The sequence below is a fragment of the Anser anser genome (genome assembly GCF_964211835.1).
Source record: "Anser anser genome assembly, chromosome: 2".
Classification (NCBI taxonomy): domain Eukaryota; kingdom Metazoa; phylum Chordata; class Aves; order Anseriformes; family Anatidae; genus Anser; species Anser anser.
In genome coordinates, this window is record NC_139721.1 from 89,961,874 (window position 1) to 89,989,424 (window position 27,551).

The window sequence follows — 27,551 nt, forward strand, 5'->3', positions numbered from 1 at the left end:
TCCAGAGGAGACCATGAGTAACATTGCTACCCTCAGCAGTGTTCACGCCGAATGATTTTCCTATTCTTTGGTACTGTGTTTCAAAACACAATGCTGCTGTTGCTGTGTTACCCCATCCTGGCTGAGTATCACAAGAATTAGGAAGGGTAGAGAACATGCTGGTGATCTTAAGGGAGTGGCCTCGAGGTGAGTCTGGGCAAGGTAGCTTAGCTACCTGTAATCTCAGGACAATCTCCTCCTCTGTTTGTTACCATGGTTCAAACAAAGAAGATGTACTAGCAGAGATGATGGTGTTTGAGGTCAGGCCACCAAATTGCTGCATCTTATGTATAATAAATACCAGTCTTTTCCTATATAACTCTAAAGTCAGTAACGTAGGAATAAGTGCGCTAATTTCAGTAGTAGTTGCTGGCTGGGTGCAGCAGTATGCAAATTACAGTGGTTTACCTACAAGTAAGGCACATATGTGAGACTGTGGTGCAGGAGAGCCGTGGCATGTGTGTCTTTCTGCTACAACTTAGACAATCATGTCAAAAGTTTGATCTTTATTTTCTTTGTGGAGAATTTTTAAGAAAATACTTCCTAAACCCTGTTTAAGAGAGTCTCCAGTTCAGGGAACAACAGCCTGCAGTACTTTCAAAGTGGTACATGCCCCCATTAAGCCATTCTTTGTTACTGTACAGGCATAAGTCATAAATAATTTATTTGTTCCTTGGCAACTTCATATTTCATGTAGTAACAGAAGAGCACATGCAATGGAACTTTTATGAGATCAACATTTTATCCCTGAGAAAGATTTAGTAAACATCAAGATTACTGTGAAGCCAGTGATCTTATCAGTCCAAGCAAACTTTCAAAGGTTACTAGAAGACTAGCCTTTGCAGCAATGGCTATGAATGTATATATATGTTTACATGCATGTATTCTTATACAGGTACACGGGGTTGTTTTTCTTTGTAGCAGAGTCATGGCCTCTTATTCCCTACTGTAAAAGGCAATGTTGATAGAGAAATTTAAAGGCAGCTCTTTCCTTGCAGCTATTGTATATAGAGAGAAGAGGTACAATAAGTGAATACAGAACAGCAAGAGTGAATGAAGATGGGGAAGCAGGATAACATGTATAAAGACAAGGAAGGCATGGTGATTATTCAGAGCAATATATTGAGGCTCCAGAAGATGAGATTTCTATTACATTTCTACGTATTCCTATTTTGAGATCAGCTGATCAGTAGTATGTCCTTGGACATGTCATTTCCTCTCTATTTTTCAGTTTCTCTACCTCCAACAAGACATGAGGTTAATCAGCTTCTATGTAGAAAGGCTATCATTGCCAGAGTAGCTGTCCTCATCAGGGCCAGCCAGCCTTCATTCATGGACTGGTGTCTCTGATGTATCCTAGTCCCTTGACTTCCCCAAATTGCCTTCGGTTTTAGATTTCCAGCAGGCTTGTTTGCAGCTTTGTTTTGTTAGAAGAAAGACATTGTCCTTCTCAGTTTAAGATTGTCTGGGTTTGAATGTGAATTCAGATGGCTGAAAGCAAAGGGTTAAGTTCTTGATATAAAACCAGAAAAACGTAAAAGGGAAAGCTTCAGTTCAGTGTATCAAGGATATACAGCATATTCTCTGGCTGTTCCTTAGAGCTTTCCTAAGGCATCTCTCAGCCCTGAAACAAAGGAGACAAACAGCTGAGTGACATTCTCCCTTTGGGTTACTGTCTTACAGAGTGGACTTTTCTGTTTTTTTGTTTTGTTTTGTTTTGTTTTTTTCCATTGGCTCTAGGCACTGAAAAGTAACTTGGCAGCACTTCGCTTTCCTGTCTGTTGTATTTCAGCAGTGGTCTATAACACTAATGAAAGGGTTGCTGGCCTAGAGAGGTTGCATCGTTTTCAGAGAATTTGTTTCCCTTCTCAGTCTGTCAGTCTCTGCTGTCCCCTTCAAAAGCTTTCCCTACTTGCTTTATTTCCTGGGAATGTGGTGTCTGTAACAGATTGCTTTTGCAACATATGATAGCAATGGTTTCCATTTCCTACCTGCTTGGCTTCCTGAACCATTTTTTTTCCCATTTCCTTTTAATGCAGTGGGATAAACAAACACATGATGCGTATTTGTTTGGAGCTATCTTTGCTACTCAGGTTAACTTCCTGCATTTTAAAGACTGTTACATTTTATGCTAGAGAATTGAAGAGTATTGCCACGTAGTTCATCCTCCCACTCCAAAGGAGGATCAGCTCTACTTATAGCATTCCTGACAGACACTTGTATAACCAGTCCTTAAAGATTTCCAGCAATAAGGGACTACACCGCCTTTCCAAGCAAATTTTCAAGCAAAACATTACTGCAATTTGAGCCTATCACTTTCTTCTCCTGCCCTTTTAAATGCTGATGAACAGGTTATTACCTAACTCTGCATTTTGTGTATTTGAAGGGTGTTTCCATGTTCTCTGTTCTTTAGGCTGAGCAACCAACATTCTCTCAGTTTTTCCTTATAATTCCTGTTATCCAGACATCTGCTTATTCTCGTTGCTCCCCAAAGATCTGCCTCCAGTTGCCTCACATCTTTCTTGAGGTGTGGAAAGTGTACCTCAGCAGAGCCAATAGTGGTGTTGAATAGAGTGGAGTGGAAGAATGTCACTCTGTCTGCATTCCTACAATTCATCCAGAGTACTGTTTGCTTAGCTGAAAGCAGCACAGAAACATCACTGATTCACCTTCAGATGGTGATTCTGTGCTGTCTTTACATCCTTTGTGCAGGATTGCTCGTTACCTAGTTGTTTCCCATCCTCCGTGAGTGCAACTTACAGAAGCTTGCACTTGTGCTGATCGAATCATGTCCTTCAGCTTTTCCAATTTGTCAAGATTATTCTGAATTCTAATCTTGTCCTCAAAAATATTTTCTGTTTTACCCAGCTTAATGTAATTTGCTGGTTAACAAACACTTCTGCTGCATTGCCTATTCCATTAATGAAAATATTCCATCGTACGGGAGCTAGGATGAAGAACTCTATAAGAAGGATCCTTCACATTTGGTTATGAACTATGGATGACTGCTTCCAGAAGCAACAATTTATTGGCAGCTCCTCCAGCTGTTTGGGATATCACCTTTTAGTAGCAATCATGTTGATTACCAGTTTGCTCATCTACCTTCATGCAGCTCCCTCCAAGGTGAAACATTTATGAAGACAAATTTTGTACTACCTAATTTTGTCAACTGTATTTAGTATTTTTCTTCTTTTTCACATTTTTTGTTATAATCTTAAAATATCTTTCCCAATGTTTTTTGATGTCTGCAGCTTCTTAATTTTTTTTTCCATATTTTATGGATTATTAATTCTAAACCTTTTTCTCTTATCTGGTTTAGCACACTGTGAAGATATATGCAGTACTCACATACACACCCCTACATGTACATTTGCACCACCATGGTTTTGCTTCTTCCTGCAATTTATTGATATATTTATTGATTATTGCTCTATTAGCCTGTTACCCCTTTATAGAGGGAAATCAGATTGTTTTGGCTGGATTTGCTTGATATTTCCATGTCTTCTGTTTTTTTGTGTGTTTTTTTTTTTTTTTGTCTTATATCATTGGTGTGCTTACAAGTGGTTTGGTTATCTGCACCAGAGTCTGTCTGGGAATGTGAAGTAAAAACAGCTGGTCTAGAGCTCCCCTGGATTTCTAGTGGTTGGTTTTGTTTTGTGTTTTTGTTTTTTTTTTTTTTCAGAAATAAACACTCTGTTTGACCTCTTCCAAATATTTGGTACCTTACTTGCCTTCTATGAACTCACAAAGACAACTGACAACAGCTCTGAGATTTCTCCCACTCATTCCTAAAGTATCTTAGGGCAAAGTTCATCAGGCTTGGACAATTTAAGAACATTTGATTTACTCTAATGCTCCCTGTGTATTCCCTATTCTGGGCTGAAATCTTATCCCTTCTTTGCTGGTATTAATTCCTGCTAGTCAGAGGATCAGATGCCCTTTTTTTGCAAAGTCTTAGGAAAAACGGTATTTTGATCTTTCTAATGCAATGTATGAATGGTTTTCTTTCCTTTCTGGAGTAGTAAACCAATAATTTCATTGTGCTTACTAATGAAGCATCTCATTTTGTGCCCTGACCTTTTAGTCTACATGCCCACATGGTGTTTTGTTATGTGATGCTCATACAATCTTATCATAAGAGGTATTCACATTGCAAGCATCATATCATTGCTCACAGTTTTTTCTTCACAAAGAGTAGGCATAACATTAATGATATAGATGCCAAACATGGCAGTTAGAGTTTTCCAAAGTAATGCTCATTTTGACAGCTGTAGAAGTTCTGGCCAGTGCACTGATTGCTACATGTTGTCCTCATTTAGCTATTTTCAGTACAGCTCTGACATTCCCGCCCCCCCCCCCCCCCCCCATTATATTCAAAATAACCAAGCAAGCCTCACCTATAACACACAGGCTTTTTGTTGTACATGGTGGTGTAAGTGTATTATCCATGCAGATGGGACCCAGCAAGGGCTTTTTCGTTGGTTGGTCGTTTTTGTTTGTTTGTTTAACCTCTTTAACAGCCAGGCGGTTTTCTTGTGTGTTAACAGCAGTTTAATCTGCTGGCCAATAGTCATCCTTACTTTGAGGACTTTTTCTGAGTTGTCTTCCCAGGGCAGCAACTGTCAAAAAAGCAATAAGAACAGGTTTCTTGTGACTGTGTGAAACCAAACTACCCTCAGGGAGGGAAAGTAGGGAATTTCTATATCTCCGAAACAAATCCAGTTAGACGGATTAGGACTCATAAAACCTGACAATTCTGAGAGAAAAATAACATATGGAGTGGAAGGAGGTAATAAACAACACGTAATTGTGGAGCAGCTGCAAAATTTCCACTAGGTTTAACAGATACTGTGTAAGCAGGCCTATTGAGTACCCCCTGTACTTGCACACACACAGGTGTGAATGTTTTAAAGTTGTCTTTGAATGCTGCAGGCTGCCTGGGGGGACAGGTGATTTTAATTTGTTGCTTTTATCCGAAAAGGGCGAGTGATTTCTCTCCACTTCTACTCTTGATTTTAAAGATCCTTCTGTCCTGTTAGCTTCTTTCTTCCTGTTTCTTCCATCTTAACCACCTAGCTCCTGAGTGTGGTGAGGACAAAACTAGTAATCTCAATGATGAAATCTACATAAATACATGAAACAACATTCAGTCCTTGCAGTTGTCTGCCACCTAACTTTGTAGACCCTGATTTCTGTGAGTGCTCAACAGAGATGTTTCTGAACCTGCTGTCACTCCAATCCATCTTCATTACTTAGGAGAATGAATTGTTTAAAATTTTCATATAAATTCCCTTTTTACTCGATTATGAAATATACTTTAATTTGACAGCAATGTTATTTTTAGTAATACTTTTTTGTAGCCTTTAGTATTAACATGTAGTTGGGGGAAAAAACTGCTAAATATTTATACTTCTCTTCTTTGATCTTTCACTCAGAAGAACTGAAAAGGTATCACACTTAACATTTTTATTATAAATATTTCAGATAACGTTTGAAAGACGCCAAATTCACCTCTCGCATTGGATTTGTTCAACTTATTGAGATAGGTTGTCACTCCGTAGTGCTTCCAGATGGCAATTCAGTTGCCAATGGTTGGAAACTTTTGGGTGATACTGTTGTGACTAATCACCAGTGACAGAACCATTAAATATTTCTGTTTGACAGAAGTAAGACCAAACCCTCTTCCTTCCTTTTACTTGCATGCTGTGTCTCAGGGGGAGGTAAATATAGTATCTTCACACAAGAAGCACAACTCTGCAAAAGCAGTGCATCTTCCAACAGTACATTTTGCAAGCAGGTTGTCCCTCACCCTTTCCAGTGCTAGCCAGTTGCGCTGGAAGGCAGTGCGCTGTCCTGTCTAAGTCATGGAGTTCTGCCAGATCCACAGAGCCTATTGCTGCCAGAGCTGCCTCATTCTCCATTTAAATTACTTGTGATTTAGGATGTCAGGAGAAACGTGGAAAAAGTGGGAGAGCCAGCAGTGACAGAAAGTATGTTGATTAGTTGTTCTTTTACTCCCTGAAAATGTACATTCTTCTGTGAGAATTTGATATTATTTGCTGGCTAGCAGTCAAAACACTTCAGCTGTCAGTGCTGCAAGGACTTTCAGGTGTTGCATGCTTCTGTTCTCAGTATTCTCTGATTCTTCATCAGCTGTGTCAACCGAGTTTCTTTTCTAGAGAGCAGCGTGATTCATCATAGGAATTTTTGGCCTTGGCCTCTCATGGGTGATATAGACTTGCCATGGCTTCTGAACCACACAGTGCTGTGTAGGCACGGTATCCAAACTGAGTTATTTCGTTCTTTTGGTTGCTGGATTGGCAAATGATTTAGCCTATAGTTGTCAAATTTCAATAAAAAAAATAACAGAAAGTATTACCCCTTGTATTTTATTTTGGTGAAAATATGATTAGACATTGAAAAGCATTTGACACTGAACCTTTGCAGTTAAATGTAGGGAAAGTGAAGCAATACAAAACTCTGTGCTGGATACAGAACAGGTGTTCTGTCTTGTGTGATGCTGAGACTAGCATTTTTTCTCTTATTTTCAGCATCCAATTATTTTTCTATGTTTAGTACATAATTAAATGTCCCAAATATTTTACCAAACAACCTTCTCATTTGCCACTGCAATGGGTAGCAGTTATTTCGCTGGATTTTGTATGTGTGTTTTTGTATCAGAATGTGTGTTGTTTCCTATCTGTATTCCACCTGTGCAGTCCTTGGATCTGTCATAGTGATAACCCTGAAGAAAAAGTAGGTTTATTTTATCATATTCTGAGCCACAATGACTTGCACACATTCTGATCTTTGTGTGCATGCCCACTGCAGGGCTTCCTTTTATTCCTGAAAGCCTCAGCCTTGGTAAGTTGAGAGACTCATTCCATTAAAAGTACATAAAGTTGCATCTCTCTGGCGTGATGAGTGCTCCAGGGTTACTATGCTGACAGCAAAGCAAGTCTTGAAGATATTCAGCCTCTAGCCTATTCTTGAATCTTCCTGGATTTAGAGCAGGATTTTGAACTGACTCACTAGATGGAGTGGTGGGCCCTTAGAAACTGAAGAGGCCTGGTGTGATTGGAGAGAGCAAAATTTCCGTAAGGGAACTTCCCAATCTGAATCTCTGTGGAATTAATTCCTTAGTGTTGGTATGGATCAGATATGATGGGAATTTTGTCACCTGTGCTTGATAAATATTTTTCCCAAAGAGAGGGAGATTGGAGAAGGACAAGCACTGATACTGGAATCCATACCCTTGAGAACTGGTTTTACACCTGCTTTACAACCATTGATCATTGCTTTCTTCAAGGAATCAATGAGTTGTGTTAAAAAAGAAAAAAAAAAAAAAAAAGAGAGACAAAAACACCAATCCCAAACCCTACAGCTTTGCAATTTTTTTCTGCTTTTCCATGGCAGCAGAAGTCTGTGTCATGGTTAGCTTGTGATCCTATGGGGACTTCAGATACTCTTTTGGTATAATGGAGAATGATATTGTTCTTCCTATACTTCACACTAGTGGTATTTTGTCATTGCTTGAATGTAATGGATTCCATTACTTTTGGCGCTGTGAGGCTTAAGAGCTCTTTAATGGGAAGTGCTTGGATCTGAGATGGGTTGACTGTATTGTTGGCTGGTTACTGAGACAGCTATGACAGTGCACAGGGAAATATTCTTTCAGGTTTTTTGTGTAACTTGTTCCATTTACAAGAGTTCCTTCTGCTTGGGAGCTGATGGAAAAAAGCCCTGCACCCACCCTCACATTAGTTCTTCTTTTGCTGGCATTCAACAAGCCAAGGTGGCCTCTTGAAATGAGAAAAGGTAGCTGGAGGCCAAAGTGCTGAGCCAAAGCACAAATAATTGGTTAAATTGTTTCAATTAACTTTTAGTGAATGCATCTAACAGCCAAGAGACTTCCTACTCTGGGTGCTGCTTGTGAAACATTTTTTCAGTATATAGCTGTGTCTCTTCTGGCATGTAAGAAATTAGGTGACAGATTTAGGTAGAAAAGGAAAGTCATGATATACAATGGGTTCATACTTGACATAAGCCATAATGACAATGGGTTAGATCCTATTTAAGGCTACATGACAGTGTCTTAGTGACTGAGAAGCTGAAAAAGTTTGAGCACTTGCATTTTTCATCTAACTTCCGTTAACGTAAATAGCAGGTGTTATTTATGTGCTTTGCCACTGCATCCCATACCGTGCTCTTTATTTCTCTCAATAATGTGGCTAATAACAGAATTTTGACACTTTTTCTAGATTAAGAGATAAGCTTAAAAATGATTTAATATTAAAGAAAGAATGAATGCAAAGGCCAGAGGTTCAGAGTATTCAGACACAGATTTCACCAAGTCCGAATGGAAAACAGCAAAAAGTCCATTACAGTCTCAAGTTTGTGAAATACAATAACAATCTTTTTGGTCCAATTCTATGTCAGTGAACATGCATCTCTTTTAAAATTAAAACAAACAAACAAAAAATAACCCCACAGTGGTCAAGTAATGTTGATGGTCTCAACACGGTTATGTTGACCTGAACTATTTTTGAAACTGAATTTTTCTGCCAGGTGTTGGCTGGAAAAACTCTGCAACAGAAATGACCATTCCCTGCTTTCTGTGGGTTTAAGCCAATTCTTTCTTCTGGAGGTGATCTAGTGCCTTTCACTGTCATCAAAGTCACCTTAAACAAAAACACATCCATTTTTTAAAGTGCACTTTTTTTTTTTTTTTTTTGGTGTACAATACACTGTTCTAGAGAAATGGATTATTAGCATTTGAAAGGACTGATGAGAATGCATCTTTGGGAATGGCCTTTGTTCAGAAAATTACGGGTATATTCTACATGCATATCACCATGGTAATTGAATTATTTGCCATTGACAGTAAGGTGTATAGCACAAGCCTTTTGCCATTTTCCATGATGTGGTTCCTAGCAAAGAATGCTATTTGTCAATTTAAAATTTATAGTATGACATTTAGGAGTTGTGCCTACTATCACAGTGGACGTGGTCTGAAAGCATGGAACAAAAAGGAAAAGGTAATTACATCTTCTCTGTGCTGTTGGATGCTGAAGTCTTTTCTGTCATTTTAAGACAGGCATGTGGAGAAGCAAAAGTAAATGGGGAAGGAAGAAGCTTTGGCTGGATAGATTCTTCAGAGCGAGTTTTTAGCTGTGTCGAATGAGTTTCATGCATGCATTGGGGCTGAAATCTACCAAGCATCATGAAGGTCTTCCTTCTCATAGATTTCAGAGAAAAAAATGTAGGTGGCTCTTTCTGACTTGGGTATCTAAACTATGCTCTCTCCTTATTAGTCTTGTTGGAAACTACCACATGGAAACACAGACAGATATGGCTATGCATTCAGCTTCTATTGGCTTTCCTGAAAGTGATTTTGTGAGATGATGGAAGAGATTTCTGTGGTGTCACTAGGGGTTGAACATCAAATCTGTGGCCTGGATTGCTCAGTGCAGGAGAGTTTTACCTGCCTTATACTCAAGGTGTTTTTTCTGTTCTAAATGAAGTCAGACTCCATGTCTAAAGAAAACAAGGATGAGTTGAGAATACCCATCTACGTGTTTGGTATTCTTGCAGTTTAGTATTTCTCCCCATTTCAGCTTACAACAAGAACCATTCTGGAACTGTTTGATGCACAATGCAAGGCCAAAGCTGTGCTGTCTGCATGGCTCCAGCAGCTACGGTTCCAGTAACATGAGTGTATTTTCATTTCCTGCACATTATCATAACTCACAGGACAATGTTGCAAAGAAAGCAAGCCTTTCTCATCCGTTCTCTGCATACTCAGAGCATGACCTGATCACTCTGAAATATGTAGGTGGTCACTGAGTACTGTGTGAAGGTTTATGTAAGGTAACTACATGATGAATCTTTCTTTGGGATATAGGATGAAAACTGATGTGGCAGGAATTGGGAGAGCCTCGAAGAACCTCATTCACACCATTCAATTAACATAGAGAAAAGAATCTTGAATACTTGTGTTACCGTGTGTATAGGTCTTTCATTTCAAAAAAGATTGTGTAGGAAAATGTACAATATGGATATGACACTGAATAGTACTGCTTAGTGCCTCGCTCAGAGAACAAAAGACAGAGTACTCGTTTTTGCTCCTTGATGCTGTGGGAGATTCTCATCTCTACTTTTCTATTCCTCAAAGTAAATCCAGCTTTCTAGAAAAATGTCTGGTTCTCTGTTGTCCTTACCCATTTAAGAGCAGGGCTAACCTCCATACAGAAGTCTTTGTGCTTCTGTGCTTTAAGACAGATATAAAGTAGAACACAGTTAAGAAGTGCGGTGCTTTTTCTTTCCCCTCCAACTCCCAGATGCCCTTTATCTCCCTCTTCAAGTGCAGGATGGGGGATTATTCTTGCTACAGTATTGCACGTAGGTGAGCCAATACCAGACATCTATTCTTTAGGTAACATTTTGGTTACCAAATGACCCCATGTCTTACTTTTATCTAGCCACTGAGGCAGGTTGCCCAGTGGCTGTGTGTTCAGATGTGTTGCTATTGGTAACTTCTGGGGTCAGCTTTATAGACAATCTGTATTTAAAACATCATTCAGTGAGCTTCCATGCAGGGGAAGATAATGCAGAGTTATTAATTTTTATTGCCTAACATAGCCTTTCATTCTAGCCCTGAATCCAGTGTCAGGTTGCTTTTGTGGTCATTTTATAGGACAACGGGAAGACCAATGCCCCTTTATTTCTTGCTGTGCTCAGTTATCAGGCTGAAACATCAAAACATACACACTGACCTTCAGGGTGGCCACATGCAGTGAATCTGACCAGGCAGTGAGTAGTTCTCTAGCACACGGAGGAAGCTGTGTGCCAGCTCCTTAATATCACGAGGCAAAGCTGTTTCCTCCAAAAAACACATGAAAGGGTGTTAGACATTGTTTTACCTCAGTGTTTATTCACTGACTGTAATCCTGTGGCCTCAGAATACATCCCCATCTTCTTTTTCCCTTTGAGCAGTACTTCACTGTATTCACTGCATTTCATTACCTGAAAGCCGCAGGCTGGTGCAGAGGAGACTTGTGACACTGAGATCAGCTAAAGCCTAATGGGAGAGAAGGAGTCCGCGTGACTGCAAGCTGCATGGAATTGTCTGGAGGTGCAGCTTAGGTAAATAAAGCTTAATGCACTCACCGTTAAGCTTCTTCTTCTTCTTTTTTTTTTTTAACCTGATGAAGCTGCTGTTCTCGGTTTTGGCCTCACATTTTCTGTTGCTTGGGATAGAGAACTAGAGAGCTGCTTCTTCTGTATCACCAGGCTGCAGCATGACAAGCAGGAGAGAGTCCACTATGCAGTAGCTGAGCTGAGCTATCTTTAAGGTAGGCAAACACTCTGTGACTCTGAGCATCCTCGCAGACCACAAGCAAATCAAGAAAGGAAATCAGCAAACGTATTATTTGCTGACAATAATTGTTTCCAATCGCAGCTGATGGCAGTGATAAATCTCATTGCCTAGTATTTTAATTTGAGGGACAGGGTAGGTATTGAGGAGTAAAAGACCAAAAAGTACTTGTCCCCATCTGCCTTGAAAAGTTAGTTAATACTACTCTGAAAACAGTGCTTAAGTTTTCTGAGACTTACAGCTTGTCTTTATGGAAATATCATTAATCCCTTATACTATTTCTAATTAGTAATAAAGATGCAATTAATTCTAGCTAAAAGGGTGAGAGAAAAATATAACATACCAACCATGTGAGTGATGTGTAGCCAGCCATATGTATTACCATTTATATCATTGTTTGGCTATAATTACAATTAGATTAATTACACGTAATGCAATCCAATGCTTAACTGCAGTTACATCTAACCAAACCCCAGTCCAGTGCTGCTCTGTAAGACCTCTGTCCTTTTGCAGTTTAAATGCGTCCTAAAGATGCTGTTTTCCACAACGCCCACAAGAAACTATTGCATCATGTTGTGACCTGTTTAATTTGCCCATGGATGAACTGCTGGCTAGGATGGATGGAGAGGGTTATGTAAACACATGGGACAAGAGAAATCATTACCTTCAGTTAACCACGACCAGTCAAGAAACAGTGGTAGTTGTTACCCCTACCACAGCTTAGAAATGGTAAGCAAACTTGTGTTCACATCGCATTAAATGATAGTACTGAGTTTTCCATTGTGAGATATATTCTCAGTATATACAAGAGTTCAGGATCGGCCTTGTGACTGTACAGCTTCTAAAGAGATTTTCAGCCGGATCAATTTGGAAATTTTTTTGTTCAGGTGGGTTGCTGTAACATCTTTAAAAGCTGAAGTACAACAATCTGTTGTCTGCCAGCCTGGTTTTGATTTATTTTTTTTTCTATTGAGCCCCAATCTTACTCCAATTTCTCTCTTTCAGTGTAGCATCTGGCCAAACCCCTCTTGTTCAATTTCCATGCTTCTCTCAGATCTCTCTTCTCAACTCCTTTGCAGTGGTGGAGCAGAGCAGAGCAACACTTTCTCTGCAGTTACACCTCCCCCTCTTTTTTTGAAGATTGCTTTTCTACAGCGTTTATCCTGCACCTTGGGAAAGCTGTTGGCTGTTTTTTAGCAGTTAACTGCAGTCAGCTAACATCTCATGAAATGTAGTTTGCCCTTTCCTGTACTAGTCAGATTTAACTTGCTTCATCTTCAAAGAACACACACACAGAAAGGAGAAATGCTTTAATTTGAAATAATCTTTTTGTTGTAAACTGCCAGTGAGAGCAGGACAAGCTTCCCACAAAGTTGAATGAGACAAAGTTGGTATCAAATAGCTATTCTTAGATAAAAACTACCTGTGCCTATTTCTAGTAGGATCTATGTTGAAATGAGTATCTTGAGAGATTTATCTTTGTACATGAGCACATATAACTTTAGTTTTAATCAAGTAGTCATAATAAACATGATATCTGACCTGAAACATTTCCAGGAAAGAGATGATCTGAAGCTTGATGAATGCCTCTGTGCACCATTAAATGCAAACTTCTGCTAGTCTGGGAGATCCTTCCATCTAGTACTTGATCTCCAGTTTCCCTCTATTTTTCCTTCTCAGATTTTCCATCTTTTACTGCAATGGTTACCTTTTGAAAGTAGAAGCTGTGTGGGCTCCATTTGAAACCAAAAAAAAAGGATGCCTCATCTGCTATGTAAATGCAGTAATACAAGCACTGCGATTATAGAGATATCCCCTTCGTGCAGGAGTTACGTACTCTGGCCTATTTTTGATGGAGAGCAAGACAGCAAGCCTGTCACATGCCTTTCTTTCTCTTCACACAGATTTTTTCTCTCTTATTCAGCTTATTGGTTTGTCCTAGTTTTGCATTACCTTGTCTTTGCCCAACTCAGCAACTGTTAAATATATATATATATTTTAATTTTTAATTTCCATCATTCCCTCTTTCTTTTTGCTGGTCTCTTTTGCCTTTTCCTTTCCACAGCAAGGGGTAAGAAATGGTGACATTTGTGCCTGCTGTCATGTTATGCCCTGTTTCTTCCTGAGTTTGCTGGGCTGTCCCTGCTTTGCTAGGCCAGCCTCATGGTGTGTGGTGTTGGCAGTTCCTTTTGTGGCCACTTTTACAGGAAAGACATCCTGAGCAGCTCTGTGAGGGCTGCAGCCCTACCTCATGGCAACTGATGGGAAGGACGGCTTCTTCCCTTCACGCCAGGGTGCATCCACCATTTTGTCCATGGAGCAGGAGGGCAATGTCCCACAGCACCTCAGCTGAAAAATGAATGCTTTACTCTGTGTTTGTGGCTGTGTATGGAGCCCCCTCCTCCGTGCTGGAGGCTGGATGGCGAGACTTGAGATGCTCTGCGTTAGCTAACAGTTTGCCAGCACGTGGAGATTGAGCAGTGTTTTCCTTAATCTGTCACGGCCAGCCCCACCGGTCTGAGGGGAATGTGTGTGTACAGTGCTCCCTAGAGACTGCCACGTTAGCACCAAAATGAGAATTACGGTGTCAGCAGCAGTTCAGTCATGTTAGCATAGCCCTCCTCCTGGGCTTGTTTACCCTGGTAAGAAGCTGACACACCGCAGTACCCAGCTGAAGTTAACTCATACAGGGCTGGCTGGCGGCTCCTGCTCAGCCTTGCTCTCTGTCAACCTTGCCTGTAACACAGGCAGCCCTTTTGCTCTTATTTTTTCCTATCTAAACTTCCTAGTGGAGAGCTGGCAGTGACCCAGAAGAGGTCTGTGTCCTGTTGTGAGGCACATTTTAATGTAGAAGGCCAAGCAGTTTCTCTCAAAGTTGGTTGTTTTTTTGTGTTTTGTTTTGTTTGTTTATTTGTTTGTTTGTTTTCAGTATGAATATCTGGCAGAGGGTGGGAGTAGAGAAGGACCCACAGCAAAAACAAGTGGAAATGTAAGGTGGACTTCAGTAAAATCCTCTGCCAAAATTAAAATTCAGCTCAATCCCACCTCTCCAGCCTGTGTACTTTAGCATTAAGATGATTTTCAAGCAACAGGAATAAAATTAGTCTGCAAATAAAAAAATGCTCCAGAGGGTAAGTGTTCAGCCTCGAGTATTTGCATTTGTAGGCACATGTATTTATGGTTCCTCTTTTGGTTTATATTTTGTAGGACAAAGAAGGTCAGCCATTGCTACCGTATTGTTTACCGTCACCCGGAGAGGACTTTAACACAGAACGAAGTGCATCGTATCCATCAAGCTATTGAAGAATCAGCAGTTCGAGAACTTGGGGTTGAGGGCAGGTTCTAGCATTGCTAGTCTGAAGCCCTAATGACAGTTGATTTCTCTTTTTTTTTTTTCCCCTTGTTTCTTTTTTTCTTTTTGGGGTGGGGAGTACAAGTAAAGAGGGATTCTGTGACTGAACCTAGCACATGGAAAACAATTGATAAATAAGCAATGGCAAAACTACCAAATAATAAACATTACTACTGAGAAATCATTGACAAAGCACTGGTGCTTTATTTTAAGTAAGGGGGGAACAACAGTGATGTAAGATTTTCCTCCTGCTACAATAAGGAATATACTGCCTGGTGGTTTTGTGTGTTGTTAATTGGTCCCTGGGTTCCATTAAACTGTAAATACTTGGCATTATTTCTGGGTTGACAGGATCTTCTGTCCGTGTAACGAGTGAAGCAAAACAGAGACACAGCTTAGCTCAGGGAAGAAAAACTATTTTATTCTTCCACCCCTCCCTCTTTCTTAATAAGGAATGGCAGGTTTTGCTTCAAGAAACCTTCAAAGAGGTACACCTTGCAAAGTTTGGCTCTCGTACCTTCGGAGACCCTGGGTATTGCTTTCATCTGCTACAGAGGAGAGAGTGTGGCTCTAGGGCTGCACTTGGGTCTCTTCAAATGCTAGGCCTTTGGTGAGTCTTTCCTGTTGGATGTCCCTGTTCCTACAGAACTGAGTGGAGTCACTTACCGAGGCACTCAGAGCTGTGCACCTTCCCCAGGTGAGGAGCTCCCTTATCTTATTTTCTAGGGGCAGTGTCTGCTCAGAAACTTGATGATTAAGGAATGAAACCAAACTGAAATGGGATCTCCTTCTATTTCAGACAGTAGTCACTTTATGGGTTGCTTGACTTTTTCATTGCAGGTTATAATTAAGTAAATTTTGGTAGTGGTATGATGCTAGGTTCTGCAGAACTGTTCAAATGGTCTGATAAATACTTGATGAGCTATTGCAGATGCTGATATGGAATATGGGACCTGTTTTTACTTGCAATGGTATTTCATACAGTCTTGCAGCTCACATCTGGTTGCTGTGCAGGGAACATTCCCTCCTTCAGGGAAGAAGGCAGTAAAAGCACTGCAATAAACAGCATCTAACGCTGATTTATACCTTATCAAGAAACATCTGTGCAGTGAGCTTGTACTCCACCATAAGAAGCCAGTTACTATTGCAGATGTGACAGAAACAGAAAGCTCATTTCAATTTCATTACTCAACATATTTAGCCGTGTAAACAAATCCTAATCTAAATTGCTGTTGTGTCATCCAAATAACTTGATTATGAAAACAATATGCTAGGCTGTCTACAAGGCAACAGAATGGGTGCCATTTAGGCAACAGAAAAACTTACTCGTTTATTTTTAAAGCATGATCAACTAAGATACCTTACACACAGTTTAGCCCATTTGATCTTTCTCTGTCTCCTTCATCCTTTGACATTTCAGGATTCTCAGTGAGAACCACTGAGGAGGAGCACTACACTGAGCTGCACTGAGTAGTAATTTTTGCAAGACAGGGCCTGATCCATGCTACCACATGGGGCAGCAAATTATGTGGATGTTATCTGGTGGTATTGAATATGGAAAGAGCTAGAACCTGTCTGCTGTACCAAAATATAATGGGGCATAGAAATTTGGGGAACGCAAGGAGGAGAAAAATAGATGACAAGGCTTTGTCACTGTAGCCACAGATGTCACTTCAACAGAGTTGTCCCAGAGATTGACCTAAAACCATGGGATCATCTTCTGGAGTGGTTATTTACATAGCAGCAGCTTTCATGCAAATCAAAATGTGAACCATTCAAATTAAAAGACAACAACCAGGAGTAAGTTTGATTCAATTATATGAAGGATTTTAAGGCCTGTAAAATCAGATGGACTGGCTGTGAGCTTAATAGGAATGCTTGGGTGTGTTTAGATTAAGTAAGTCTTTATCATGTATATTCTAGGATTAATCTAATCTAAAAGCCTATTGTTTTGGCAGAGATTCACCACTACTAGCAAAGTAGACCTCAGATCAGAAGGCATGGGAGTTCCAATTTTATGCCACTGTCCTTTGAGAAATATGACTTTTCCTTCTTTACCTATCCTTGATTTTACCAGGGAAATTTGCTATGGGAAGTAGCAGACTCTAAACTGAGTAATCTGAAATCACATGCTCCCCTGTGGATACCAACAGAGAGCCCATGGGAATCTAAGGGTGTGATAACCATAATTTATTTTACTGTTGATCGGAGACAGATGATGCTACCAGTATCTCAGTGGCTGGTCTGATCCCTGGTGAGAATGTAAAAGACCTGACTGAGGACGGTCCTTTGTACAGTCCCTGACCAGTTCTGTCACAAAAAGGGCTACCCTCACCTGTCCCTTGTTTTTTCCTAAGGCACAGCACAAAGGTATGTAAACTAGCTTGAAGACCAGGAACAGCAGGCTAGTTCACCCTCTACTCTGCTACCCTACAGTCTGTCTCACGAACATCCCTTGATATTTCACTGGCCCACATTGTAAGCAATGGCTGTAATTGGATGGGCTACAGGTCTAGTAAAGGTGGGTGAGTTCCTAAATACTAAAGTGATACCATGCTATGTGGAAATATTAAGGGGAAAAGCATTTGATTAATTAGTGTGCATACCGACCGAGTGGTATAGCGGCAGGCACAAGGCCCTGCTTCTTGTTTTTATCAACTGTCTATGTTTATTTTTGTGTGCCGCTGGGTTTTATATCAGCGTCCTTTAATAAAAGAGAAAAAAATCAATTGTAGCAAAAGATGCAACATGTCCCCAGGAGAACAGGCTGGGGATTTCTTTGACTGAATGTTGTGTACTGTTTTAATGTTCTGGGTGCTGGTTTTGTTCATAGTTGCCATTGGTTTTCAAGTTATCTGTGATTCCTGGAAGACTAAAGATTTTGCTTTAACACTCAGTTTGGGATATTCCCAGTAAACTGGCATCAGATTTACAGTGCAGTGAGACTTATCTGGTTTTGATGTTCTTGTTAAAGGCACTGCAATGGAAAAGTGTTGTGAGTAGTAAATTGCTCAGTGTTTTTACCCTTGAGATTTCAGTGACCTCTGCCATCCATAAACTAGTATTGCCAGGCACAATCAAACAGCTGCACTAATCTGAAAACAGCTTTTTACTGAGAATCCAGACTTCATAAACCACTGGTGGTTTTGTGGTGATTTACCCTCCATTTAGAGTGTTACTACTGTCCCTTCTGCAGATTGGTGGTCATACTTCAGCACTGAATTTATCAGCTTCTTACTCTGTGCAGGTGTGCTGATTATCACAAGTATTGACAAATTGGTCCCAGCCCCTGGATAAATTCATGTAGGGCTTAGCTTTTGGATTTGAGGTAAACACTCATGACCAAGCCAGGACTCTATGGTGGTCCAGTGCAGTAAACTCAGGGAATCTCACCCCCCCCCCCCCCAAGAAAACAGAACAAAGTCAAATGCATCGAGTTCATGTTTGGGTAAAGTTGGAGAACCTTGTCTTCACTGTGAGGTGACTGGAGCATGGCTGGTGCTTACTAGTTAGGCCAAGGTTAGAAAGCACTGTCTGTCTTTTTTGCCCCGACACAGATACACACACAAACAGACACAGAAGTAGTTTTATGCACGAGGAAGTTCTGCTGAGTTCAGTGCAAGCATATAAAATGGCTGTATTGGCTATTTCAGTGACAGACCTGCTAGCTGATATCACTGGACTATCCCCGACAGAGTTGTTACCATCTGGGAGAAAAAGGGATTTTGTACTTCAACTCTGAAATAAGCAGCTGTATTTTTAAAGCTCAGAGAGTTTTATTCAGATATTACCTGCTCTCTTTGCTAAAGACGGTTCTTTATGTAAAAAGGATTTGCTTTCTATGTAAACCAGGCCATACTGACTAATCACAAACATCCTGATCAAATTTTAAGGTTGTGAGTGTTGCCTCTAAAAGGTCACCAGAACTGAAATGTTCTTATAAGGACCTTGAACAAATCTGTAGGACGCACAAGAAACCAGTCATTGACACATCACCAGCTTTTAAACATGACTGCAATTACAGCTGAATTTTGAGCTGAGTATCTCAGAAGAGAAGACTGCACTTCAACACTGAACACGGGCATATGCTGGGGGAAGGCATTGACTTCTCCAAAATCTGCTGTGCAAGTGTTGATCATCGTTAACATCTGATGCGGTCCTGTGGTTGGCACTTTTCATGCTTTTATGCTTTGTCAGATGGCCTCTGCTATTCTATTTATGCCCTCTGTTAACTAAGTAGAGTCTGTTTTAGTGTGCCTTTCATACTTGGAAAACTGTTAAAATCACTTCAGCCATGACCTGGCTTTCTCATTTTGGTTTTGCTTGCTTTGGTTTTCCTTCTCTTACAGTTCTCACTATTAAAGTTTGGTATAACTTTGGTGAAGAAACAGTGTCAGGCTGTAGGCAGGGAGATTTATCATACCACAGACTAAAGCCTGTGCTCCCACGCCGCATTACTGCGGGGTCTCTCTGTGCTCACCCTCTGGATGCAGGTGATTAACACGTGGTTCAGGGAATTGCGCCTCTGCCTGCTCAGTAATTTGCTGGGCAGCACTGCAGTCATCCAGAGCAGCTGCCACTTAAACGGGCAGTAGATTGTTCTCTTTTTATTTTAGTGTCTGCAGCTTCACATGTATCACAGTGTGATACAGCCAGAAGCACTGTATTGCTATTTGCTGCAGCTAAACATCAATTAGATGCCTCTCATGATTTGGTGCCTATGCAGTCATTTTTCAGTAGAATCACTGCTTGCTCATGAGGAGTTATTCATCTACAGATGTCAAAACCTGAGGCACGTTGAGACGAAGGGCCAGGATTAAAAGATTTTGAGACCCCAACAGATACAGATGACTGCTTGTGGAATTTTGTTGATGTCTGTGCAGGTTTGAAAGTCCCACTGGGCATCTTTCCAAATGTTTAGTCACTTGAAACGTTTTCAAACCTGGCACTCAGCGACCATAGTGACACTGGTGTTGTTTTGGGAGAGGGGAAAAGGTGTAGCGAGAGATCACACTGTAGTTGAGCAGCAAGGCGGGAAGAGTTGTTTCCTGATGTCCTGGGCTTAAAGCACTGAATTATCCTCTCTCCCTCCCCCTCTCTCTCCCACTATGCTTCCGGGAGGCACGGATGTGCGTTTGGCTGCCTGCCTTCGCATAGGCACATAGTAAATAATTAGCATGCATAGCCAAGCTTTTTGGTCATCTGTTATTGTTGTAACTGATGATTAATTTAAGGGGTTATTGATTCCCATACCGAATCGGTACTCACTGGTGGTAGAGAAACTAATAGTCATTCACAAGATCTTTATTGACAGATCTCAGTGCAGGAATCGAATAAGTCAGTGTGGGAATGGAAATGTGTTTCCATGCAATCTGTAGGTTGGTTCGTGTCTTTCAGGTCACAAGGGGATGTAAATTGACTGAAGTTTAACTCAGTCGAAGGTCTAACTTGCTGTACCCTCTCTAAGATCCTGTTTGCCAGGCGTCCAGCAGCTTGGTGGGTGCTTTCAGGAGGGATGGGGCCATCTGAGATCACCAAGCAGCTCTCCAGAACCATCTCCCCAGTGTCTGACCTACCAAGCACAAGGCCTGCCTTGCACAGGAGCACTGGTGAGCCTGATTGCCTACAGATTTATGCCATGTGCCCACAGTACTCTGAGGCCTACTTCGTCATGCCCTCCCTTGAAATGCCTCCTTGCCTCTGCAACCTCCTAAACACTATTTAAGCTCCTTTCCACGACCCAGAAGCTCATTTTTTCCCCCTTTCTACCACAGTGCCCTGTTCAGTGCCAGGTGCTTCGCTGGAGATTTGCTCAGACTTCATCCCCTCTGGTGGCATGGAGCAAATCAGATTGATGGCCCCTGTGCACGTGGGTTAATGTTTCTGTGGGAACTTCACTTTTGGGTCTCTGTACTCAGCACAGCTGCTGTTTTTTACAGGGGTTGCTAGAATGTTGTGCCTTGGAGACCTTCACCTTGAACTCCAGTGTGGTTGAGATTATTCCCCTGGGTTCAGAAGTCAGTGGTGATCACTGGCAGTGCAAGGATTGATGCCCATCACCATTGCGCATACCCTTGCTTCTGTAAGAAGGTGAGACAGAGAAATAGGGTTGTAATGAAGATTGTTAGCATAAGTGTATCATTAACGGAAGTTCAGACAGGGGAAACAACAAATTAGTAAGAATCTGATGCCCAGCATGGTGTCCTCTGTGTTCTTCCAGAATATGATTACGAATGTGTTTTTGTTAAATAATTTCAGCAGCCTTCTGTGTGTTTACAAGCTGCTGTGTTATTGTGCTTTATAGTCTGCATCACTTTTCGTTCATTTCCGCTTGCTAGAAAACAAAAAAATGTGAATTTGGTTAAGAATGAAACTATTTCCTATTGTTTCTTGTCTAGAAGCATTACCTCTTATTTTTGAACAAGGAGGGCAGCCCAGCATTTCTGAGGAGATCTTCAGCACCTAGCACAATTATGTTACTTGTGTGCTGCACACACATACACATATGAAATAGGTTGGAGTGGGTGATGTGAGCCTTATTTCTGTGCTGCAGATACAAAAGCATTGTTGTTTACCATACTCAGTGTGATTAGAGACTTTTGTCTCCTGCTGCTCTGCTCCAATGCACAGAAAATCACCTTTTTCCAAGAAAAATTCAATACTTTCTGATGCTTCCTGCTGTCGGAGAGCCAACAGTCTTCTGAGCACTCTCCCTTCAAAGAGCAATTGAATTTTTAGTCAGAGAGAACTCCCTTTCCCACTAGAGATGCTTTCCTTTCAGGCAGAAAGACTTTCTGGCATCTGTTTTAGGCTGCTTTGCAACACCTGTTGCTGGTGACAATGCAGGTCTTTTCCGCCTTGTGGGAAGAAAGGTGGCATAATAGAAAGGTTGGATTTATAAAATAAATTTGAACTACTTAAGTGCCCTGCTTTAATTAAAAATAAAGTAAAATAAAGTAAAATCCTAGCCTCTTATTAATAAAAATCAGTTTTGATCTTTACTAGAGGGCAGGCTTGTGCAATGGTAACATTTCCACATCAGTGCAGCAAATGAGGCTCCGACAGAGGGCAACTTTGTCACTGAAGGCTCTTTCATTTCTGTTGGAAAATTGCTTCATAGTTTTCTGGCTTCCTTTCCAGTTGCTCACACATCTTAGAGTCTTTGGCAGTGCATTCTCTGCTTATTCTCTAACACCTTCTGTGATACAGACTGAATTCCTTGACTGTTCACAGCGTTGGAGTTATTAAGCATCCTTAGGGCTATTGTGAAGTATATCATCAGGGAAATCAGGACTTCAAAGTGCTCAGCAGATGGCGTGCCCTCTGCCTGGATAGCCCCCAGCCCAGGCCCAGGCGGCCTGGCCTGCAGCAGGGGGCTTGTTCTGCAGGAGCAACACGGCCTTCTGGAGGGTTTGTGTGCATGGACACAGGTTTGCCAAGCCGGACAGGAACCAGCACATCTGTGAGTGGGCTTCTGCCCAGATAGTGGATGGGCTGCCTGTGAGACCTGGAATGAGGTCCACTTCAAGGCCAAGGATGGCAACACGTGGTTGGGACAGGGAGGAGAAATTCCTACCTTGAGTTCAGCTTGTCGCAGGAGAGCCACCATACGATGAGCCAATCACGTCCTTGAGAGGAACCTTGTTACCTGCCAAGAGGAAAAAGCTCTGAAGAGGATAGGATAACAGATGTGACAGTGGGTTTTAACTTGCAGGTCCTGTTGATTGCTACTACTTTCTCTGGGCTATGAAATAGGTCAACTGGACGAAAGGATGTCCAGACACAGTGCAGCCTCTCCTAGCAGTAATGTTTCAATGGAGATGTGAGGAACAGAAGAAAAGTACTGACATTCCCCAGTGGTGAATAGATGTGAACTAGACCCCATGAGCAGTTCTGCCCTGCATTCAGGTGGCACCTGTTACATGCTACTAGGGAAGAGGTAATTTGTCTGATGTAAATGCAGACGGCATTGTGCATGGCCATTTCCGCCTGGAAACCACATCTACAATCCAGGCTGATGTTAAGCCAAAAAAAAAGAGCTTCTTTGCAGTCTTTCTGAATAGGAAAAGCTCAAGTCCGAGGGTTCTGTGCACTCCTCATATAGATCGTGAGCTCCATGATCCGTGAGGCCCTCATGATCCCAGTGACCTTTCCTGCATAGTTGTTGAGGTATTTTGTAAGTAAAGGCAGAGCACTGTGCAGGGAGCCCCATGCAGAAGGCCCTCTGGGAAAGCACACCCTGTAAATGGGGTAGGATAGGCTTATTATGAAACCCCTTCACTTAGTGACAGACCTGAAAAGGAGGGGCCAATCTGACCATGTATGTGAGACTTTTCCTTAATAGGGATGATAACCCATAGTTTTCTTGCAAGATCTTAAGGATTTTGGAACTTTTTTCAAATGAGGATCAAATCATACACATTTATCAGACACACAAACTGAAGGCTGGAGGGGCTGAGGATTTTGTCTGGTGCCACAGATTAAGTCCTGAATCCAGGTGTTCCCAAGTCACTTTTGATCCAGTACTAGAGTCCCTTTCTGTAGGTGATGGGTGCCCTCAGCAATAAAGGAAGAGTAGACCTTGCTGCTTTACCTGATCCTTGCAGCACTGGGCAAGATGAGGCCTCTTTTTACTACTCTGTTTCTCTGCATTGCAGTGGTATCTAATAAATTACACTGGATGCTTTCTCCACCTGATTTTGCAAAATCAAATCAGAAGTACAGCAGTGACTGAGAGACTAAGTATGAAGGAAGGAAGCTGGGAGGCAAGGAGGGCCACCAGGCCTTTAATATTCCTCACTACTGCACAGCCCTTTCTCCTTCCAGAGCACATGCTGGGTGAGGCCAGCAGGACAACCGGCAGCATGTTCACACACCTTTGGTACCTTGTGAATGCTTTTTCTGCAAGGACATCAGTCTGGTGTGTGTACCAAAACTACATCAGGAGCTATGTGGTTGCTGCCTGGGGCACCTTGGCAGCAACCACACCTTGGCACCTTGGATATGCTGTGCGGAGGGAGATAAAATGCTTAATGATAAGGCTTACCCCTGCAGGTGCATTGCTCCAGGTATGATGGTGCAGAGAACAGCAGTGGTTCTTCTCACTCTGGTCCTGCCCTGCACCCAGGCCAGTGCTTACCACTAGCACTTGTATTGGAGTGACTTAACTCAGGCACATTTTCGTAGGGTGCCATGAGAACTAAGTCTCATGTGGTGATGACTGAAACATATTTCCTCTTTTGAAAGGCTGGCAAGCATGCTTGAAAGCATTTCATTGGGTTATCTAACTGCATTTTGTTTTTATTGTCTCAATATGATGACGTATTTAGGAGTTCTCAATGGATTATTTTTCTTCTATCAACTTATTTGGTTTCCCTTTGTACCCATGTAAACTTCTGTCATTCACATCCTGTGGCAAACAGTTCAGCTAAGTTTTGTTAAAAGAAAACATGCTTGGGATTGGTCTGAACCTGCCAACTAGCTTCACCTGGTGTCCCAGATCCCAGAATAACCCACACAGTCAACACCGGGCCACCAGTAACCAGAGGGGTTCTGACAAATCTGGGAGATTTTTAGAGAAGAGTGACAAAACTGATCAGGAGAGGTGGAAGCACAGGTAGATGAGTTCAAATTAAAAACGATGCACAGCCTAGCTAAGGAATGACTAACAAATGTGTGGTTTGTGAGACATGCAGCTCTTTGATGAGTACGAACACCCTCCCACTCTCCCAAGCGCAAGAGAGGAATTTTTAGCCTGACATGCAGGGATGTAACAAGGGCTAATGGTGTGACAGTCAGGCTGAATGTAGGGTAAAATATCCTGACAGTGAGATGTATTTTGCTGTGGAGCAGTCTCCCGAGGGAAAGGACAGGAGCCCAACTGCTTGGTCCTTTTTAAAGCTAGACTGGACAAAGTATTTAAAAAAGGTAGTCCAGAGAACAATCTTTAATTGGCAGAAAGATGTACTGGTGATCTAATAGGTGCCTTCCATTTCAAATTCCTATGGTATGATGTTCTCTATAATGAGTTTTGACTGTTTTAAGCTCAGAGGGTAAAATGGAGATAAAACTGAAAAAGGAAAAAAAAAAAAAAGAAAAGAAAAAAGATTAACAAGAACTAAGAAAAAAAATGGAGGTTTATTTAATAGTAAGAAAAAGTGACAGATTGAGCGTTCCTTAGGCCAGTAGTGCTATTCAAAAATAGCATTGCAAATGGGGAAGGGAAAGTTGTTACATGGGTAATGATTACGGTAGTGACTTATTCTGTTAGAGCTGCTGTAGTCCAGAAAGATCCAAAAACATGTTTCAGATTGGCTGTGTGCACGTGTACATTCATGTAATGTGAGAATTGTTTCAGCTGAATCTAAAATGTACTGACCACTGGATTGAAACAGACCATTTTAGTGGCAAACAGCAACCCAGTGCAGCAGTTTAGTGTGGAATATGATGAGTAACTTCTATAACTGAAGCTATACAAGAATTGGTTTAGTTTGGAAGAATTTCATTAACTGATAAAATATGTAGGCATGGGTTTCTTTTGCAACTGCCTTTCCCCATGTCTCTGCTTTCAAGGTAGGAGATTCTGGCGATATTGATTTGGCTTCACTGGTTGCTTTGGGGTAAGAAGGGAGAAGTTTGATGAACTAGCATGACCCAGAACTGAGCCACTTTGGACTGGCTTCAAGGACAGGCACAAAGTCACTCTTGCTGGTCATGTCATTGCTGGTTCTCTTGGCCCACATCACCCTCACACTCTCACCTCTTGGTGACTTTTCAGAGTGTTTCTTACAGAAGCTTTATTTTTCAGACTGTTGGCCCTAGATATTTGGTTCATGTCATAACGTCTTTCTGTGGGCCTGATGCCTGGATGAAACTGCCATAGGCAAAGGTTGCCTCTTTGTGTAGTTTTTATCTCAAGACTTGTGAGTCCTGACTTCCATTCTCTGAATTGCTGGAGGACAGGGGGACTCTCATTTAGCGTAGCAAAGCCCCACTGGAAAAGAGAAGTCTGAAAATGTGAAATAGTAGCATCTGTGTATGGAACTAGAGAAGGCAATTTGGAAAAACTGAAATGTATTATTAGCTGTTTTTTAATATTGTCCTTTTAAAGTGAAATGTGTTGGTTGTCATTCATATGGAGGACATCGACTATTTTCTTATTTTTTTGTTTTCTTAAATAAGCATTCACAAATCAGATTTAAAAGAAAGAATTAGAAAATTGCCAGAATACAGATGTTAGCATAGTTCTGTTTGGTTATTCTGCCTGAAATTAGACTTTCTTAGAAGACAGCCTTGAGGAGTCATTTGACTTGAAAGAGGAAGGAGATGAGCTAGGTGACAACTTGCACATTGAACACGTCATCCTTCTGAAGCCACATGCTCACCATGGAACTGACTCACATGACATTAAAAATTATTTGATCTCATTTACATTATCTGTTTAATTTGTTTAATGTAATATTTGTTAACTTCACAATTAGTCAAACACTATTAATTAGTTAATGAAGATGGCAAATGTTACTGTATAAAGTGATTGATTACTGAGCAGCTGAGGTACTATATAGTTTGACTACCTCTGGTTTTTACATATCACTAGACAGATTTATCCAATATTCAAGATTTTTATGCAATAGTCACTACAGATTTAGCTACTTGGGGTATTATCTAGTCATACGTAAAACAGTCAAATTTTTCCTCTGAGTATTTTTATTCTTATTATTCACAGAATTTGGTTGGATGTAGAGTTTTCACTTTCATCCACCAGAAATTTTAGCATTTCAACAGAACAAAATACCCATTCAAGCCTGAGACAAAATTCTGCCACTCTCACACTTTCCAAATATCAGAGCTTAAAAGTATTTATTTAAAAAATAAAGTGCCAGTCTTTTTTTCTCTCTTTTTTTTTTTTTCCAGGTGGATGAAGCATTCGGAGATGTTAGAGGACTAGCTGCTTCCTTATGTGCTGGTGAGAAGTCAACAGCTTGAAAACCACCAGTAGGCTGAAAGCCTCTAAAAGACCACTTCATGGTCTGGAGTTCTCAGGACTTGCAGGTTCTTAGTGTTACAGCAGCTGACAAAATGGCTGCGCCAACATCTTCCACCACGTGACCTGCTGAAAGTGCAAGGTTCCCCTGAAATGGCTCAAAAAGTCTATGTCCAAAATCTTTCAAGTAGTCCTAGGACTTAGACTGTATATTAGTATTTGACTTTCAGTCAAACACGTGTTCCAAAACTTTTTTTGTGAATAGAACTTACATTCCTTCTTCACTTACGCATCTTTGCAATCTTACCTTTCTTAATAACATGATCAAGAAACTCTCAGACCGGGGGTTGTTCATCAGCTGCTGTTACATGATATAGCATTTAGTCTGGTTATACTGTCTTGTTTGGGGAGAAGACTGTCCTCTGGCAAGAGGCTGTGTAGATCCCTTACCTCTGTTTGCTTGGTGGCTGCTGGTATGAGGAGTCTGGAAAGGGGGGGAAGGGGCCTCATCTGGAATCTAGCAGCAAAATCACAGCACAGGTGAGTCAGAGATCATTGTTTCCTATTTAAATGTTGAATGCATATTAGGTAAAAGGAGGGATGTGGTTACAAAAACCAAGCAGAGGACAGACTCTGCTTGGTCAAGGGGGTCTAAGTACCACAATAAATGATGTGATCTACTGAAATGGGAGTTGGGGGCTGTTCTTTTTATTTCCTGCGATGGCATTGGCCAGTGAGACCATGAAGAGGTCACTTCCCCTCAGTTTGCCAGTCTGTAAAATGGGAATGATGATGCCAGT

General features: G+C 41.2%; 1 protein-coding gene across 12 annotated transcripts in view; it reads left to right on the plus strand.

Moving 5' to 3' along the window:
* The window catches only part of FARS2 (phenylalanyl-tRNA synthetase 2, mitochondrial), a 260,594-nt gene extending 233,864 nt beyond the window's left edge, over positions 1-26,730 (plus strand). For 6 of the 12 annotated variants that reach the window (XM_083826155.1, XM_083826160.1, XM_083826156.1 and 3 more), the window contains one exon: positions 11,035-11,138. In XM_083826155.1, coding sequence (XP_083682281.1) covers positions 11,035-11,123 — 89 coding nt within the window. In that variant the 3' untranslated portion in view covers positions 11,124-11,138. Of the gene's footprint in view, positions 1-11,034; positions 11,149-11,252; positions 11,314-14,623; positions 14,950-26,681 lie in introns of those variants that run through there. The other 6 variants (XM_083826161.1, XM_083826152.1, XM_083826153.1 and 3 more) reach the window with 5 other exon arrangements.
* Positions 26,731-27,551: the final 821 nt, after the last annotated feature.